Source organism: Chironomus tepperi, unplaced genomic scaffold (assembly GCF_022539635.2).
Source record: "Chironomus tepperi strain 1889 unplaced genomic scaffold, CSIRO-AGI_Ctep_v1 contig_85, whole genome shotgun sequence".
Taxonomy (NCBI): Eukaryota; Metazoa; Arthropoda; class Insecta; order Diptera; family Chironomidae; genus Chironomus; species Chironomus tepperi.
In genome coordinates, this window is record NW_027226207.1 from 4711984 (window position 1) to 4730026 (window position 18043).

Here is an 18043-nt window from a genome sequence, read left to right on the forward strand (position 1 = left end):
ATTTTAAGTTTAATTAAAGTGTTTTAGGCGTGTCTGATTGAGAAAAGTTATAAAAAATGGAAAATTACATGATATAAGGACGGTAAAGTATAGTAAAACAGTCTAAAAGGTTGAAATTTCTGCTTCAAAAGTAAAAATTCAATCCTGTGTATCCAAGCAACGGGCATTAAAAATGAAAATTTCTCACTAATTAAGCCATAACAACATTGGAGAATTAGACAAAACGATAGATCTCAACTTTTAACATAGGCTTGTGCAAACAAAACAACCAAAAACTTCTCTAATTTAGAGAAAAATTAATTCAAAGACAAAAATTTTGGAAAATTTTATCAGTGGAAACTCCCATATCCTTTAATTCGCTAAATTCCTGAGATGATTTTAAATATAAATTTCTCTCGGCTGTATAATTTTCATATTTCCAGCTACTTCCATCATCTGGAATGCATAACCGTCGTTTATTTTTCAAATTAATATTCCGCACATAAAAATTAAAAGTAAACAAAAACAATAATTTTCGCGTTTCAATGAATTTCTCAAGTCCGGTGACGGCCGCAATCCTTAATAACATCAATGGAGGAACTGTAGCAAATGTTCCTAAGGAAGTGAGATGTGAAGTCTGCAAGTAATATCAGGAAATTCATTTTCAAAAAATTCTTGCACATAAACAAAACTTTTTTGTTAATTACAGCATTCTGCTTAGCTCGTACATAGTTTTAAGGGATCATATTGCTGGGAGGTGCTGACAACATAATTAATTCACAATCATAAGTAGTTACAGAAAAGAAATTGGCGAAAGTTGTTCAATTTCTTTTCTTCTGGATCTTTTTGTTTTTCTATTAATGATTTTCCCACTTTTCTGCTAGTTTTCTATTACTGGATTAATCAATTTATATAGCATATCAAACATATTTCTTCCTTTTCATAGAAAACACAAGAATCAATTCAAATTCTTATGCAGAAAAAAGAATAAGATTAATTTGAATTGTGTTATGTGCAATTATTTATGTAAGGATAATGTAGACTGGGAAGTACACGTTACGAGCGAATCACATGTTGAGAAGGCAAAGATCTACAAGCCACAACAACAATCAGTTGAAATTCCACCTCCAATGCCATTAGTTCAAAATGCTAATTTACAGCAAGTTCAGGAACAACAATCAGTACAACCTGCATCTTCATCGAATATTCCACCTCCCTTGATCCCTTTTAATGAAATGCAAGATATACAGTTAAGAATGCAAGAGAAACTTAATGAGCAAGCATTAAGACAAATTTTGGCAAAAGATCGGAAGGAGTGGAACTGCGTAAACTGTAATGTGACATGTCAATCGATACAATCATGGGAAGCTCATCTAGTATCTAAGAAACATAGGAAGAACAAGCACAAATTTCATACATATCCAGGTAGGCATAAATGACTTCTATAAGGCAGCATATACTCAATTTCGATGTCCTTACAGGAATATCAAAAGAGTTTGTCAAGAGAAAGTATCAGAATAGCTTCGTCCGCGCAAATGAGACTGTCGGCAATGAGTTCATTGAGGATGGAATGGTTTTTTATTGTAAGCGATGTGATGTACGAATGGAAACAAAGATACAGCTTGAGATTCACATGTCATCGAATCTCCACAAACTGAATCATCCAATCGCTCCAGTTCCTGTAGCTTATAATTATCAACCTCCTGCAGAATCATATCCTGAAGCTGTACAAAATCCACAATTGTTTAACTTTGACAATTCCAGTTATGGGTAAGCTATTAGAGTATATTGCGGATATTCAAGTTATTAATTAAGTTATGTCATTATCCAGTTATGGATTTAGAAACTGGAGTGCTGAAAATCATGTATTCAACAAAGCATACGTTCCACCATCTCAGGCAGAACTACAAAAACAGATGGAAATGGACAGACAGAAGCAACTAGTCGAAGAAGCTAAAAGCAAACTTCTTGCAAGATTTCCCTTCTATGCAATCAATCTACAGAAACCAGCAGAAAATGAACCGATGCCAGTTCCTCCACCGGAATCGATTCCACCACCACCACCGTCTGAATAAGATTAATTATATCTTTTTTATGAATATTTTTGTATGATTTAATAAATTAGAATACTTTATTGATGAATAAAGACATAATGCTTAAGTGGAATGACTTAAGGCTTTTGGAATATTAAGCTATACTCATTAAGTTTTACTAAAGAAGCTAACACTTCATTAAATGTATTAAATTGAATTTTAAAAATGGTATAAAAAACCGTTACGAAAAAATTCAAATTTTTACTCATCTCAGTAAACTCGTCTAAAATTTCGCAATTTTTTCAAGCTGATTTTACACAAATACTTTTGTTTACAAATACTAGATGAGATTTTATACAAGTGTTTAGTGCCGGTGAATAAAATTTGTGTATTTTGCGAAAAAGTGTTAAATTAAGAATGGAAATGGAGACTATCTTATTGATATCCGATGAATCTGATCAAGAGGATACATCAAGTAATCGACGTCGCGCGGAAGAGCAAGATCCATTGGGTGGAAAGCGCAATTTAAGGAAAAAGAAGCCTAAAGTGAGTTTTGTTTACAATATTTCGCAAAATTTTTATTAATTAATCAATGAATCATTGATATTTTAGGTTGACAATGATAAGAAGGAACCAGTTGCATCAACAAGTGATAAAAAGGACGATGATGAAGTTAAACCACCGCCAGATCCAACTGAATTAGAAACTGATGCTCGATATGAGATTTTGACGACTTTAGAAGGAGCATGCTTCCAATCTCGGTTCCCTTATGACAAAATGACTACGTAAGATGAGAATTCTATTTGATTAAACGTATATCCATTAATTTAATTCATAATTTTTAGCTATGAAGTCGTTGCATTTCCGGAATTTACTAAGAAAACTACGATTGAACAAAGGAGAATCTACTTGGGAGTTAGGAATCGTATCCTTAAGATGTGGCTGGAAAATGTTAAGCAACAATTGACATACGATTTTGTGCTGAAGAACATTGAAAAGCCATTTGACATAGATCCAGTGCTTATTAAACGTGTTTTTACATTCCTTGAACGTTATGGATACATCAACTATGGAATATTCACGAAACTCCAGGAACTGAAGGAAAAACGACGTGAAAAGATTATTGGTGAGTACATTTGACAGTTATGAAACAGACTGTTGAAAACCTGCTACCTAATAATCCATAAAATTGCATAAAATCACAATTAAATTTCGCATAATCTAATATTAATCTATTTTCCTAATTTTATTCCATAACATAGTCATTGGAGCGGGAATCGCTGGTTTAATTGCAGCACAAAAGTTACAAAGTTTCGGTTTTGAAGTATTAACATTGGAAGCACGTGACAGAGTCGGTGGTCGTATTGCAACATTCCGTAAGAGCAATTATCACGCTGATTTGGGCGCCATGGTGGTTACTGGAATTTACGGTAATCCAATTACAATTTTGGCAAAACAACTCGATCTAGAGCTAAAGAAGATAAAAGCTCAATGTCCACTATTTGGACCAAATGGCAAACTCATCTCGAAAAATAAAGATGAAATTATGGAACGAGAATTTAATAAGATTCTCGAATGCACAAGCTACTTATCGCATGTTCTTGATTTTAATTATGCTGACAATCAACCAATTTCGCTCGGTCAAGCTCTCGAATGGATAATCAAGCTCCAAGAAAAGAAGATAAAGATGAAGAAAATTAATTATTTGAAAAACATCAAGGAGATTCAGCAAGAAGTAATATCCAACGAACAAGCTATTGCAGATTGTAATACGGATATTGCTGTCCTCAGAGACACTCTCCAACGCATTATCGACCAACAGAAAGTGACTGAAGATGACGAGCAGCGTCTCGAGCTTGAATTCAAAAAGCGCGAAATTGTCAGAGATTTGACAAAAAAGAGAAAGGAAAAGAATGACAAAAAGAAAAGAAATCAAGAGCTTGATGCGAAATTAAAGCAATGTGATGAGGAAGAGGCACCCAGTGACGTTTATTTAAGCTCTGAAGACCGTCAAATACTTGATTGGCATTTTGCAAATTTAGAATTTGCTAACGCAACACCTTTACAAAATTTGTCGCTCAAACATTGGGATCAAGATGATGACTTTGAATTTATTGGACATCATACAACGGGTGAGTTGAATGATTATTTTTATTTTATTTATTATTTTCTTATGGCCGTGTGCTAACTCATTACCTACGTGATTGATCTCTTGAGAGAAGAGAACGAATAGAAAAAAAAAATTGAACGGAAGAAAAGAGCGAAAAAGTGATGCGTCATGAGACCGTAAAAAGTAAAATTCCATTACCCATTGCTTCCCTAAATTTAATTAACGTACATCCAGAACTCTTTTTTTGGTGATGGTAAATTACCTTTAACGCCGCCGCGAAGCAATGTATACATGTATATATAGAAATTATTCTTAAAAATTTGTCATTTCCGCTCGCACTAGATTCGACGTATATCCATTCATTCTATACTCATTTTTATTTCCCTTTCAATGCGCTTTGATGCGCTTCAGATGATACATTATTAAAATTTAATTTCTCTTTTTTTATGACGATAACGTGAATTATGTTCTGTGGCTATAACTTCTTTTATTTTGTTGTTGATGTGCTTTGAATGGGTTGAAAATTAAATTAAGAAAAATAAAAGACAAGAAATAAAAGTGAAGAATTTAAATATAATCATATTGAGGAACTCAAGTCAATTAAACGTCACGGTGCATTATGTGGTATAATGTGTAACTAGCATTGGATGTTTGGGGATTTGTAATGAATTTGATATATTCTAAAATAGTAGGTACAAAAAAAAATAGCTCAACTATTACTAAAGTTTTCTCAAGTTTTGATTATTACAATTGAGATTCGAACTCTAGCCTTCTTTGGTTCAACAATAATTTCACTTTCTATAATAATTCTTATGAATTTATAATTAGCATAAACCTTATATTGATCTTGTTCATCAATCTAGACAAATATATCTTAGTTCAGTCGTCAAGGTTTACCTTAAATTGCATTCTTTGTATAAGTTGATTTCGGAAATGGTCGGATGTAAGCCTTATCATTCCTAGCCTGATTTTTGGGCTGCCACCCTTCAGACAATGTATTTTGGGTAGACTATTACTGTATTTTTTAATATATTTATCGGTGTACTTAGCGATATCAAGGAATACCGCGAGTAGAAATTCACTTGACATTTGGCTAGCTTCAAAGTCAGACTTCAGCTTTTCAATTCCCCAAAGTCGTCAAGGTATTCACTTAAAACTTGATCAGTTATAGATCCAACTTCACCAATACAACAAGTGCCTGTTTGTCCTAAAAACCAATTCAGTGATGATAATGAATAGTTCCTTTTGATCCACTGTGAATCTTAGGGCGATTACATCGCGGTTGAACATGTATCTGTTCATTCATGGCCAATACTTCTACTTTTGCTGGTTTCTTCAATTTAATGGTGATATTTAAGTTTAAATCACTCGACAGATCAAAAAACACTAGATTTTATGGACTTGATATTTCAGAATTGAAGTATCAAGTCATTTGCTAAATAAAACTGTATTTTGTTGAACTCTAGACAAGAATGCTATAATCTAAAATTCCACATCTTTACAACTAATTTTTTTACTACCGATTACTTCTTGACTCAATATTGCAATCAAGTCGATTGTCGGTACACATAAAATGGAATGTTGATAGCTACAGTAATTATTTTCTCATAGACTTTTATCCAATACTGTTCTGAGTCATTAAAATTCTCATCGTCTTTTGAGGGAATAGTAAGGAAGTTTTGATCTGTTCTTTTGAACTTTAATACTCATTTCCAGATGCCCTTTGTCCACCTTTTCTATTTGTTTTTATTTTTCAACATATAATGGTGCTTTATGCTTTATATTCATCGTGTCACAACAAAAAATATTTCTCACAGATCACATTTCAGTCAGCTTGATGTTTCCTGTGGTTTTAATGTCCGTTTAAATATTTTTTGCGTATATAAAATAAATGTTTTTTAAGACATTCTAAAGCTATGTGTAATTGATATCTCTAGCCATTAAAATGAACCCTTTTTTTTCATTTTCGTATAGTTTTTGTTTTGAATTCTTAATTATGGCACCGTGCTATACAGGATTTTATTTATAGTCTTGTGTAATTAAAACCGGAAATATAGGAATGGATTTTTTTTATTTCTTTATTTTTTTTTGAGATTTTTTATTGTATATCTCGGCTAGGTTTCGGCCTTAAAAATCATTTATACGTGGGCAGAAATTGAACACTTCTCTTCACATGAAGCAATTTTAAGACTTTAAAGTTGAACTGACTTTCGGGCAGGATTGCTGGATAGGCGCATTTGTTTTGGGTTTTGTGGGGATTATGTCTTGGGTGTTTGCTGGTTCCTGTAGTGGATTCCTAGGTTGTGACATTGCTGTGCTAGTCTATAATCCATAATATACTTGAAATATTGGTTCCGGGTAGAATTAAAGCAGTAAGAAGGATTTTTTCATTAGTTTTATGCGTACCTGACTTAAAAACTGAGAATCTACAGTTTTGTAGCAATTCTACAACAAAGTAGTCCCAGCTACTGTTTTTGGCTCTCTCAGAAGCTTAATTCTGTCTGAAACAGAAAAATAGTGCCTCCAGCTTGTTCCCAGCACACGAGCCCTCCCACAACTATTAATAATTCCCACCAAGTTCATTCCAACAGATCTCAACTTTGTTATCAATGTCGAATCTCGTTTCTCATACAATCGCGAACCACATTGGCATTGTGCTGAACATAAAAAATAATAACTTTGATTCAATCGCTGCAATTACTTGCTTACGATAGCAAAAAAAAAAACAACACTAATGACACAAGAATTAAATGCTAGAGGAGGAGGAGGAGGGAATAAAATGAAAAGACAGCAACAATTAATTAATGATTTTTCGAAAGTTTTTCTTTATTCTTTTTTACTTACTCAATTGTTATGTTCACATGTATGGTACGAAGACGACGTTATGTGCTTACCAAACTTAAATGCATAATCTGCTTTTTTTTTATATGCTTGAGACAATTGTCTTTTAATTTCGATTTAATTCTCAGATGCTCACAATAGGTGAATGTTGATTATTGTGCAGCGATAGGAGAGTGTAATTGATGATTTGCAATTATTGTTAACGACGCCACTGACATGATGCCAATTGGAAGTCTCTCGAGAGATTTTTTTTAATGACTTCATTTTTTTTTTTACTTCTTTTGAACTTCTTTCATTCGGACTTGTTTAGGCCGACTTTATATAATGAATCTTGATTTTCATTTTGGTTGTGCTCTCAATTCTTTTTTGATTTTTTTTTGTGCGACAATATGTTTCGGGTAATGGGAAGCTTTCATTGTTACAATTTCATGTTTGTTTTGCCTCCGGTGCATGTTAATATTATTTTTTTATCATTTCTGATGAAATGAACGACGTAATGTCATAGGTTTTTATGTTTTTTATTTGTAATAGACATTTGGAAGAATGGAAAATGTTTGACAGTAATGATGACAATACCTTCCCTGGTAATTCATCCTAATATCACCCTACGGCTGTTACCTTTTTCGATGCAAGTTTTAAAAAAGAGAAAGAAGAGTTAAAGGTTGTGTTTTGTCTGTCTGGATGGTTAGTTGATGTCTTGGTTGAGTTCAATGAACCATTTTGGGGACGGGCTTCGTATTTATACCGTTTGTTACATCATTTTGGGTACGTCAGGTGCATTCGCTCTCTTCAATCATTAATGACTTTAAACAGAGTAGGCATGACTTTTGGAGTCCGGATTTCACTATAAAGTCGCCTTTCTAAAAAGTTGGAGTCCCGACTTCATGGAGTCCAGTCAAGTCTGACTTAGAATCCTTTGACATTCAAGGCATACTTACTTAATAACTTAGCTGGTCGTACAGATCAATTGTGATCCATGACCTCGTACAGGAGTCGCCTGAAGCTGGCTCTGTCGCTGGCTTCCACTTGCCAATTTCCGATACCAAGCGTAACACTTTCTCTATCGACATCTTCCTTGCAAGTGTTCATTAGACGTCCATGAGCTCTTTTAGCTCCCATTCAAGGCTCTCCTAATAGTAGAAAATGCGTCCTTGTAGCTCATTAGCTCCCATACCTCAACTACTTCTAAAATGTAATTTCTTTCCTAATTCATTAAAAATACTAAATAATATGATATGCGGTCATGTTAATGCAATGACTTTATTCATTTTCATTAATCTTTATACCAGACTTAAAAGACAATAACATGCTTGTATTGTAATTTGAGTCATAACTGACGACGATGGTCTATAATTTATTTATCTACATTACTTTTACAAGATATGAAATATCATCAAAGGTTCAAATTAAGTCTATGATTGAAGGGAATAACTTTTTTATATCTTAAAAGAACACCCAAATTTTTACTCTGTTTCATTCTTACGACTCTAATTGAATATTTCCGAAGTTATGCTTAATGTACATTTAATGAGCATCTAAAAAAAATGAGAATATTCTTGTATTTGGACAATCAACAAACGAGACCATGAAAAAAATAACTTTATTTTCGAATGATGTAATGACTTTAGAATAAATACATATAGTAAATGACGATGTGATGCTTATCATTTCTCATTCATCGCGCTGATTTCTCTGCTGTTACTTCTTCTTGTCTGTAATCTTTAATCTCCATTTGTCTATTTCATTTCAATGTGCCTTCATATGTTATAGTTATGTGACTTTACTGTACAAAATGAGCTGATGGATAAATGAATGTGTACATGTAGTTAGCAATTACATTGGATGATGATTAATTCCTGTCGAAAAATAATTTCAAGGTCAAAATAGTAAAAGTCAATGAACTTTAGAGATTCATCGTAGAGCGCGCAAAAAAACCATCAATTTAAAACCATTTCGATTTTTTTTTATCCTTTCGGACTTATCCGAAAGTCAATGCTGCTTTTATATTCTATTAGTGTATATTCGATTAAATTTTTATTGACGTATGAATTGATTTTCTTTCTCGCTGTACATCTACCTTTAGGTGTTTAAATTTATTTTACTTTTTTTTTTTTTTTTCAATTTTCTATACATTTTGTATGTTGTGAGTTATTTATCTTTACGTTATGGTCATGGAATGAAGTGAATGAGAGATATATGTGATGGGTCTGTCGGAGATTAGGGATCTGTTTTTTGGGACTTTTGAGTTTTTCCAAATTAAATGTTTTACTTCGGTTTCAGCTCTGAGACTAAACATAGCTTTTCAACGACAGCTTTTGAGATTTTCATCGAGAATCTAGTTGATTCCAGACGATTCAAGATAGTCAAGACTGGTCTAGTTAAATATTAAAAATAATTGGTTTTTATTCTTAAGTAGATTATTCAAGATTCGTCCTTACATCTCACGTTGCCTAATTCTCCGCTTCCTCCTAAAACTCTCATTTTAGAAGCCACCCTTCGCTAACTAACCAATCAAGACCCAAGGCACTTCAGCTTCCTACTTCAAATGACCCCTCTGCTCCACATTAATCCCACACGTAACTAGCAAAGCATCCCATCAAAACATTGAAGAAAGGCAGAAGGTGCGATAAAAATTGATTTGATTCGGATACTCACATACCGATTTTCAGAATAAAGTATCTGAAAAATCTCATGGGGATGCGTTGACAAGTATAATTTTGAATTGAAAATTATCGGTGTGCTTTCTGTGATAATTCTTGTGTGGTTTTTACCGCGATTTTTAAAATGACATTATATTCTGTGTCGGTTTGAAACTTGAGATTTTCAATAAGCTAAAGCTTACAAGGTTGCTGTTTTGGGAGTAAAGACAAAATGTTTATGGATTTGGATGAACGGTGGAAAATATTCTGGATTTTTTACTGGAGACTGACTGTTGAAGGATCTTGACATGAGAAAATATAATAAGGCTTAAAATAGCAAAAGATCTATTAAATCAGACATATCCTATCATTGACACATGAGCGAAATAATATTCAACTCCTGTAATAATTCTCATTCGTTGGTAGCATTTTATGTCTTGTTGATTTTCATTTATGCATGAATGGAATAATAAAGAAATAATGACATTCTACAAGAAATGCTTCTGGTGATCATCGTTCAGTTATTTTCTGTCTTTTGACTTTAATTTTATATTTTTTTTTTTTGAAATTTTATTTTTTGTCAGTTATCCAAAAATGGAATATTTCAATAAGATGCATTGTCCCAACATCATTATTCAGTTAACCTATGGTTCAAATCGAATTTCATTCTCTTTTTTTTTTACAAACGACTTTTTTTTTTATGTGTTCATGTGATGCGAGTGAAACTTTTATTCCTGTGGTTTCTGCGGTTGTTAGTAAATAGAAGAATACAATTTTAACTGATAAATATTTGTTGCATGTGCTTGGACAAATTGAATTTTTTTTTTCTCTTTCACCATTTCGTCTTTTTTTGCTTAAAAAGAATTATTGAATGAATGAACAAGGCATGGGGAAGAGAAGAAGAAGACAGTAAAAAAAAAATAAGGAAGAAATGAAACTCGATAGCTGGTGATTTTGTGGTTTTGTGCTAAGCAGGTTTGGTCTGTCTGACGTTGATGATGAGCCTGCTTTGCAGTTGTAATTATTACTATAGTCAATTCCAATAATCTTTATTTCTCATTGAAAAATTACATAAATTAAAATAATTATGATAAATTTTATTGCATGAGATGGGAAAGTGAGGGAAGAACTCGCAGAAGGTAGATGGGCAGGACTTTGTATGGGTGGTATGGCATGTCTAATGGATTGAAGATTGTTGTGTTTATTGTTGATATTGTCAATATAAATTCTGGTAATTTTATAGCTTTTGCTTTCTTATAGAAACATTAGTTTGAGATATTGAGCTCTTACTAAGGATTAGAACTCGTGCTTTGCGGTTTTTGATCGAAATGTATGGAAAGCCTTATCAATTCCTTATTGTATAGCTAGTAATCTGCCTATTTGAACTCTTCTTCTGGAAAACTTCTTTAGTCTTGTTATTCAAGCAGCTTTCTTTAGAAACTACATCATCTTCTTAACAGCTTCAAGCAACAAAGTTCCAAACACGTATTATACAGTTGCAGAAGCTTCAACCTTCACCAAACATGAAGCAATCCACAAAATTTCAGACCCTCATATCCATAAAATCATCTTCCCCTTCACTACTCACCATATCCAATCAATATTAACCTTTACTAAATATTACATTCTCTTAGGAGCTTTCTATCCCATCTTAAAATCAATTCATATTGTTGATCAAAAGGCTCATGAGAATAATATGTAATACTTTGCATCAACTAGGTAGATTTAATTAAAAGTGGCTATATTAAAAGAGAAGTTAATATTATGTACAACATAAAGGAGCTGTACTTTGTATCTATAAATGTGAAATATTGTAAAATTACTGGTAATTGCTATCTAAGTGTACATTCCCATAGAAGATAATTGAAAAATTCCTTCATCTTTATCTTTTTAAACTTTTTCAATAATTAATAGTAATGATGAAATGAGTTTTAAAAAAAATGTTGCAACATATTTAACTCATATTTAATTTGAAAAGTTTTTTTTTTTTATTTTATTTTCCTCCTTTCTTCAAATTGCTATTACATGTCAGTAAATCATTGTAACTAGCAAACAAGAAAAAGTAGTTTTTTTTTCTCTTTGAATTAGCGACTAATAACTTATTTGGTTCATTAAATTGATTTAAACTATATATATATATATATATATATATATATATATATATATATATATATATATATATATATATATATAAAAAAGAATCAAGAGAATTAATATAAATTGTCTTTTTGTACAAGAACGATTTATTGATGATATCGTATTCCATTGTCAGTATAAAGTGCTTCCAATGAAAATCAATGATTTGCGCAAAGTAATGTCAAACTGCGAGATTTCATTACATTTCTATATCTTTAAAAAGTTTTACAAGAGCTATTAATTGATTCAACAGAATGTTTGCGCTTCTCTTATCGAAATAGAATTGGTTATGCATGTAAGAGTCTCTGTTTTTTTTATTGCAATCTGTAAAAAAATTACAATTAAGTAGAGAGTAGCATGAGGACTTGAGGGGGAATTTTAAATGGATTAAGATTGTAGATAATATATTCGCACGGCTATTAATGGGTTTTAATGGAGGCATTTAAATTTTTTTTATATCGGAATTTAATGAATGACCGTAAGTGGGTTAAGTGTAATTAATGATTGGTAATTAAAATTTTGATGATTTTTTTTTTGTGTGGATTAATTTATATGGGAAGTTGCTTTGAGGGGGGTGGTTGACTTGTGATGGGATTCTGAGGGTCAGCTTGGGGTCAGCTCAAAATTTATAGAATTGAAGCTTAGAATCGACAATTTCCGGAAGGATAGGCTCGTATTAAAGGAGACAGGAAACAGGAAACAATGCTTGATCGAGCATCCTTGAATCTGCTTGGTCATCCTCCATTCTATATCGAAGAGTTAGTAGTAATAGCTAGGTGACAGAGACAGCAACAGAGTCAGATGGAAAGCCTTTTGTTTTAATCAAAGCTTCACAATGGAACATGGTTACAGTAGACATGTACGCAAGTGTAGCCATAACCTGCTCTCTCAATGTCCGTCTCCATGATGAATGACATTCAAACCTTCACAAATGAACAATCCCAAAACCAGATATTGAATCAATAAAAATGAGAAAAATAAATACTCCGAAAAAAAAATCCACCATTTAAGCTACAATCAGTAAGTTAAACAGCATCAAATCACGAATTCAGCACTCGTATGATTAATGTAATGTTACAATGAATCATCATGTGAATATAGAATTTATCAGAGAGAACTTTTACAAGAGGACATGGGTGGTAAAATGGTAAAGTAAACATAAAAAAAAGTTAAACACAGAGAAATCGCAAAAAAAAAGTATACATAAGAAATTAAAGAGATAGAATGTCGATGGCAGGCAAGGCAATATGCGCAAAACATCAAACGAAATTGAAGGAAAATAAAAAGAAGATGGAAGAAGAGAGGAAAAATAATCGTACGAGTAAAAGAAGAGAAATATGTGAAAATTAATTGAAAATCAATTGAATGTGATGTGAAAATTAAACATTTGTACATCATGGGAATTTTTTGACGCAATTGCGAATTTATCTTATTTTTATTTTGTCGATTCTTTTACCTTCTGAAAATGTCTCTTCCCACTTAATAACGATGTGTGTGTCCACAATGTTAAGAGAAAGAAAATATGTTCTTGTTAGAAACAAAAAAAATATTGAAAAGAAATGACAAAAAGTTTTATATGTGATTTGTGCTGATTACTTTTATGAACTTTCGTAACTTGATTTAAAAGCTTATGGGAATTGTTGTCAAGTTTGCTATGACAGGAAAGAGCATTTTTTTATTTAGCATTAATTTTCTCAAATTAAGTCGAGGGAATTGACTTGGGGATGTTCAATTATTGCGTAATGGGAATGATCGACTTTTTGGACCATCCAACATTCCTTCCCCCTTTAGTAACAAAAGCATTGCTTATGGCGTAACAAAATCTCAACTATAGAAAGCACACGATAAAGGTTTGTGTGAAAATCCGGCTCCAGGTCGATTTAACTTTAGCCTGAATCTGGATATCATTGAATCTGGCCTGGGTCAGAGTCATACTGGCCTGGGTCTAGACTCATTTCAGCCTGGGTCTAAACGCATACTAACCTGCAGTTGTCTTTTTGGCCATTTCTACGTAGTGCCAAAAGCTTGCCAAAATCATTACGTAACAAGTCAACGGCCTCTCCATAAAAAATGATGAATTGTGGAAAAATGAATTAAAAATTCAACAAATAGAGATTTATTTTACTCTAAATACTAATTTATTGTTGTTCTACGTTAATTATCACTCACTGAAAAATTAATTAACTAATGTATAAGTTAATATACTTTTTTCATCAAAGTGAATTAAGAAGGAAGCTTTACTCACAGCAAACTTGACAGTGAATTGAAGTGAGGAAAGATTATTATCGGAGTTAATCGTTGTGCGAGTCTGAAGAATTATAGCAAAGCGACAAATAAAAGACAAAAATTAAGAAGTAAATGACATTTTTTTTTGTCGGTTATTGTGTTTACTTCTACATCAAACAAAAATTCTATGAAAAATTATGAAAATGAAATAAGAATTGTTATACGAAAATGTTTTCATTACCATAATAATGATGTCTCAATTCTCTTTTATTTCATCATTTTCCTTCCGCGTCTCGCACAATTAAGCTTCATATTGCTCTTACAATGATCTTTTTCTACACAAAAATTCTTCTTTTTTTTTTTTTGGAGATGGTGAAAATTAATTTCCCAAAACAAATCACATGAACAGTCTCATGAACATCATCAGTGACAATAATATTGTTTTGATTATTTGTCACTAGAAGGGGGAAACTTCACATAATATATATCTCTGACAGTTCACACTGCGAATGATGATGAATAGTGTAAGACAATTGATGTCAGAATTCTTTTTTATTTAGTGTATTTTTTGGAGCTCATAATTGCTCTCATTGCCATAAATTATGATATTTTTTTTTCGTGTGATGAATAGAGGAATAAGAAAGAACCGAGAAATGACATATAATTATACTGTGGTAGGCACAGTGTTTACTAAGTTGGGTGCTGCGATATATTTTTGATGGAAGGGCTTTGAATTGAAGCTTTGAGTTTAGTAGAATTCGACAAAGAGCACAGATCTGCATTTATTGCGATATAGAAGCTCAGAACGGCAGTTTTTGCCAAATTCTAGAGCTGATTAGCTTCCTGCAATCGCCTATAAAGGATAGAGACCATTTTTAGGTACCGTTGTGGTATTTCTGTATTATAGAATCAAGCTATTTGCCTGTTAGGGTCGCTTAAGACACTTTATAGCCAAAAGGACATTGAATTCTTTAGTATCTAAGTATAACATCCCTATAAAGTAGATTAGAGGATCAAAATTGGCAAATTTAGTGACCTCATGCTTTATGACAACCGATTCATATATTCAGGTCTTTAGCATACAAAAGACCACATCCAAATCTTAAGTTTACCAGACACTGCGGTAGGCATTCATCACTTCCCTCTCAGTAGCACTCCCAAAAAAAGAGAAAGACTTTTTTTATTATTTTATTCAATACGTGTTTATTTTCCAAGAAAAAAAAAATCTGTAAAGCTATGGCAAATTTTTGAATAACATCCAGAAGCACCATGTATTCTGCCATCCGAAAGAGTGCTAAATTTGGTAATAGACAGTACCGCTAAAGATGTTAATAGATTTTTGAGTACCTCTTTTCTATTTCATTAAGCATGTCAAATCTTGACTTAACTTCAACTTAAACTCATTAGTTTATTTAAGAAAAAAAATAAGAAAGAATGTAAAGAGAGGAGCAAAAAAAAAGACTTAAATTGCCCATTAACTTATTAAGAATGTAAGTCAACAGCATCACCATAAGATATAAAGAAAAAAAAAAGACTAAATGTTAATCTATTGAATTATCAATAAGAGATCAACGGGCGCGCACAAGCAATGTTGTGGCGGTAAACAGAAAACGAAGCTAAATTAATGAAATATTAGCATTTAACCATTATTTTATTTTTTCGTAAGAAATAAACAGTTACACAACATGTCTGTCGCATCTATATGGGATGGTATAGGATGGATTCAAATGAAATGTTGTTAATTGTGTTGTGGCATTTGGTTATTTTATTTTTGTTTCGTGAAAGTTCTTCTTGTACAAAAAAAAAAAAAAAAAAATTGAAGAACGCATTTTGCCATCAATTTTCGATGGGATAATTATAGTGAAGAGAAATAAGCGAGTCACACATATACACACGCACGTGATAAGTGAAACAATGTAAGGAAGATAGAAAGAGAAGAGAGATGACAGATGGCGTAAAGGAGAAAATAAAGAGCGATCAAAATAGACATGATAACAAGCATGCTATTAGTAAATGTTGAAAAATGCCGTCAATTGGGAGCTAAATGCACGCTTTTATACACAATCGTTAATGAATATTCAATTTTTTTTTTGCTTTAGCAATCCTACTGCTTTAATAATATGAACAAGCAAGTATAAAATAAAAAATTACTTTAAGGTAGATTCGTCAATGAATCATGACTATGATCTTTTCTCGCGGGAAATTCAGTTTATAAAAATATATCTTAAGATTACATCAATAAACTTTCTAATTCGATTTGTTACAAAGATAATTGAAGTCACGAGAACTCCTTCTGTAGACTTTTGTATATCTCATTTTTCTTATTTCAACTTTTATATCGATTCAAATCAAAATGATTATTGTGCAAAGATTATGCAATTTTTTTTGCATTTGAATTGAGATTTGTTTGTGCTATTTAAACATTTGTAACGGCTTTTAAAGGTTTTTTAAAGTATTCCAAAACCGCAATCATAAATAAATTGAGGTTTCGTTTTTGTATCACCAATGGCTACACGAAAAAAAAAATAGCCAGCATCTAGAAATCAACAATTCCATTGTTTGAGTCAAATAAACACAAAAAAAATTGTGAGCTTCGATAATCCATTAAATCTCAATAAACACGACTCAATACACAGCATATAGATATCATTTCACTTTTCATTTAAAAAAAAAAAAAGAATTCCCTTTCTATAACTTTCAATAGCTGTGCAAACGAAAACTGAATGAAAAAGTATCTATTGTCTACAAATCAGCATTCCTATAAAGTGTTACATTTGATATATTATTTCATGAGGCTGCATGTCGCATAGACAATATAAACAATTATAGTATTATTGCATGATTCATTTTTATTTAATAGTAAAGTTGTTTAAAAGTTGGATATATATAAAAAAATGCGACATATTAGTATTTTATTTATTTATTTGTTTATTTAGTAACATTCATTCTCTGCTTATTTTACGCGATCATTGAAATGTGTCATATGAAACTGATTTTTTTTATTCCTTATAGTCTATTCATAGCTCTCTTTTTCAACAGCCTATAACTTATAATGTATGCAATAATTTTTTGTTTGTAACATTTGATTGTCATTTGAAAAGGAATAAAACATTTGGATACAGTAAAAAAATGTTTGCTGTGCAAGAGATTTATTGCTCGTGGCATTTTATTATGTATAGGACTATTTAAGAAGTCCCTCATCTGTAGCTGACAATTATTGCATTATGTTTAGCATTTTTTTATCAATTGCATGATTTCGTGCCTGTAGTTTGCCATTTTTTTTCTGCATTGGTGCTATTATATTATTATTCAAATGAATATAATTTAATAAATAATAAAATGAATCTCGTTTTCAAGCTACTTGGTTTAATTTTTGTGCCTACTTCTTTTTCCTCATTTCATTTCGATCTTTTTTCTCTCCTTTACTTCTTCTGTGCATGCATGCATTGCCATAACTATTGTTTATTCAATTCGTGAATCATTAATGAGGTATAATACTGCAGAAATCAATATGAAAAGTTTGAGTGTAATTAGAAGGAAGTTGGGAAGTTAATCAGTGTGAGAGGAGGATGTGACGCATAATTTAGGGATTTATTGGGCAGTTCAAAGAGTTTAATAGCTGATCTAGACATTCAACTCTGTTAATTTGTACTTTACGTATATGGACTGTAATTAAATAATTTTTTATGGTTTTATCTGGGTTATGCAAATTATGCAAAGTTGTCAAGTCGTGTAGGAGTTAAGCGAAAGAGCTAAGGTCTGAGGTAAAGTTGAATGAATGGAACGGAACGATTAAAAATAGAGCATGCAATGAAACTTTCAATTGTCATCCAAATCTAATGAATTCTTTTGTTATTTCCTGGAAAAGTCTGAATTATTATCCATAGTTGCACATAACCATTGAGTGATACTAACCCGAATATCATAAGTCGGGCAATCGATCTAAGATCTAATATCAGGACCACATATGGCATGGTGCTGGATTTGAATTGAATCCGACTTTAAGTTAGAGTCTCGCCAACCTGGGCCCGGATTAACCTAACCAAAATTATGCAATTTAAGCCTAACAAACTCAAATC

The 18043-nt window shown here is 32.0% G+C and overlaps 2 protein-coding genes across 3 annotated transcripts in view; both read left to right on the plus strand.

Annotated features, from left to right (window-relative positions):
• The first annotated feature begins 445 nt into the window (after positions 1-445).
• Positions 446-2145, plus strand: LOC139086106 (zinc finger protein 385B-like). 2 transcript variants are annotated; one of them, XM_070634429.1, is made up of 5 exons: positions 446-622; positions 689-736; positions 926-1404; positions 1461-1749; positions 1811-2145. In XM_070634429.1, the coding sequence occupies exons 1-5, from the start codon at positions 525-527 to the stop codon at positions 2052-2054; spliced, it is 1158 nt and encodes a 385-aa protein (XP_070490530.1). In that variant the 5' UTR covers positions 446-524; the 3' UTR covers positions 2055-2145. The 2 variants fall into 2 exon arrangements, with proteins under 2 accessions (XP_070490530.1, XP_070490531.1); XM_070634430.1 differs by having other exon boundaries at positions 522-622; positions 689-768.
• A 218-nt stretch (positions 2146-2363) lies between these two features.
• Su(var)3-3 (lysine-specific histone demethylase Su(var)3-3) overlaps positions 2364-18043 on the plus strand; it is a 182177-nt gene continuing 166497 nt past the window's right edge. The window contains exons 1-4 of the mRNA XM_070634470.1: positions 2364-2558; positions 2625-2797; positions 2858-3138; positions 3275-4144. Of these exons, the coding sequence (XP_070490571.1) occupies positions 2430-2558; positions 2625-2797; positions 2858-3138; positions 3275-4144 (1453 nt within the window). The 5' untranslated portion in view covers positions 2364-2429. The remainder of the gene's footprint in view (positions 2559-2624; positions 2798-2857; positions 3139-3274; positions 4145-18043) is intronic.

Coding starts and splice junctions, on each gene's coding strand:
- LOC139086106 (XM_070634429.1), top strand. CDS start 525: ATGAATTTCTCAAGTCCGGTGACGGCCGCAATCCTTAATAACATCAAT. Junction 623..688: donor GTGAGATGTGAAGTCTGCAA/GTAATATCAGGA, acceptor TGTTAATTACAG/CATTCTGCTTAGCTCGTACA. Junction 737..925: donor AGGGATCATATTGCTGGGAG/GTGCTGACAACA, acceptor TCCTTTTCATAG/AAAACACAAGAATCAATTCA.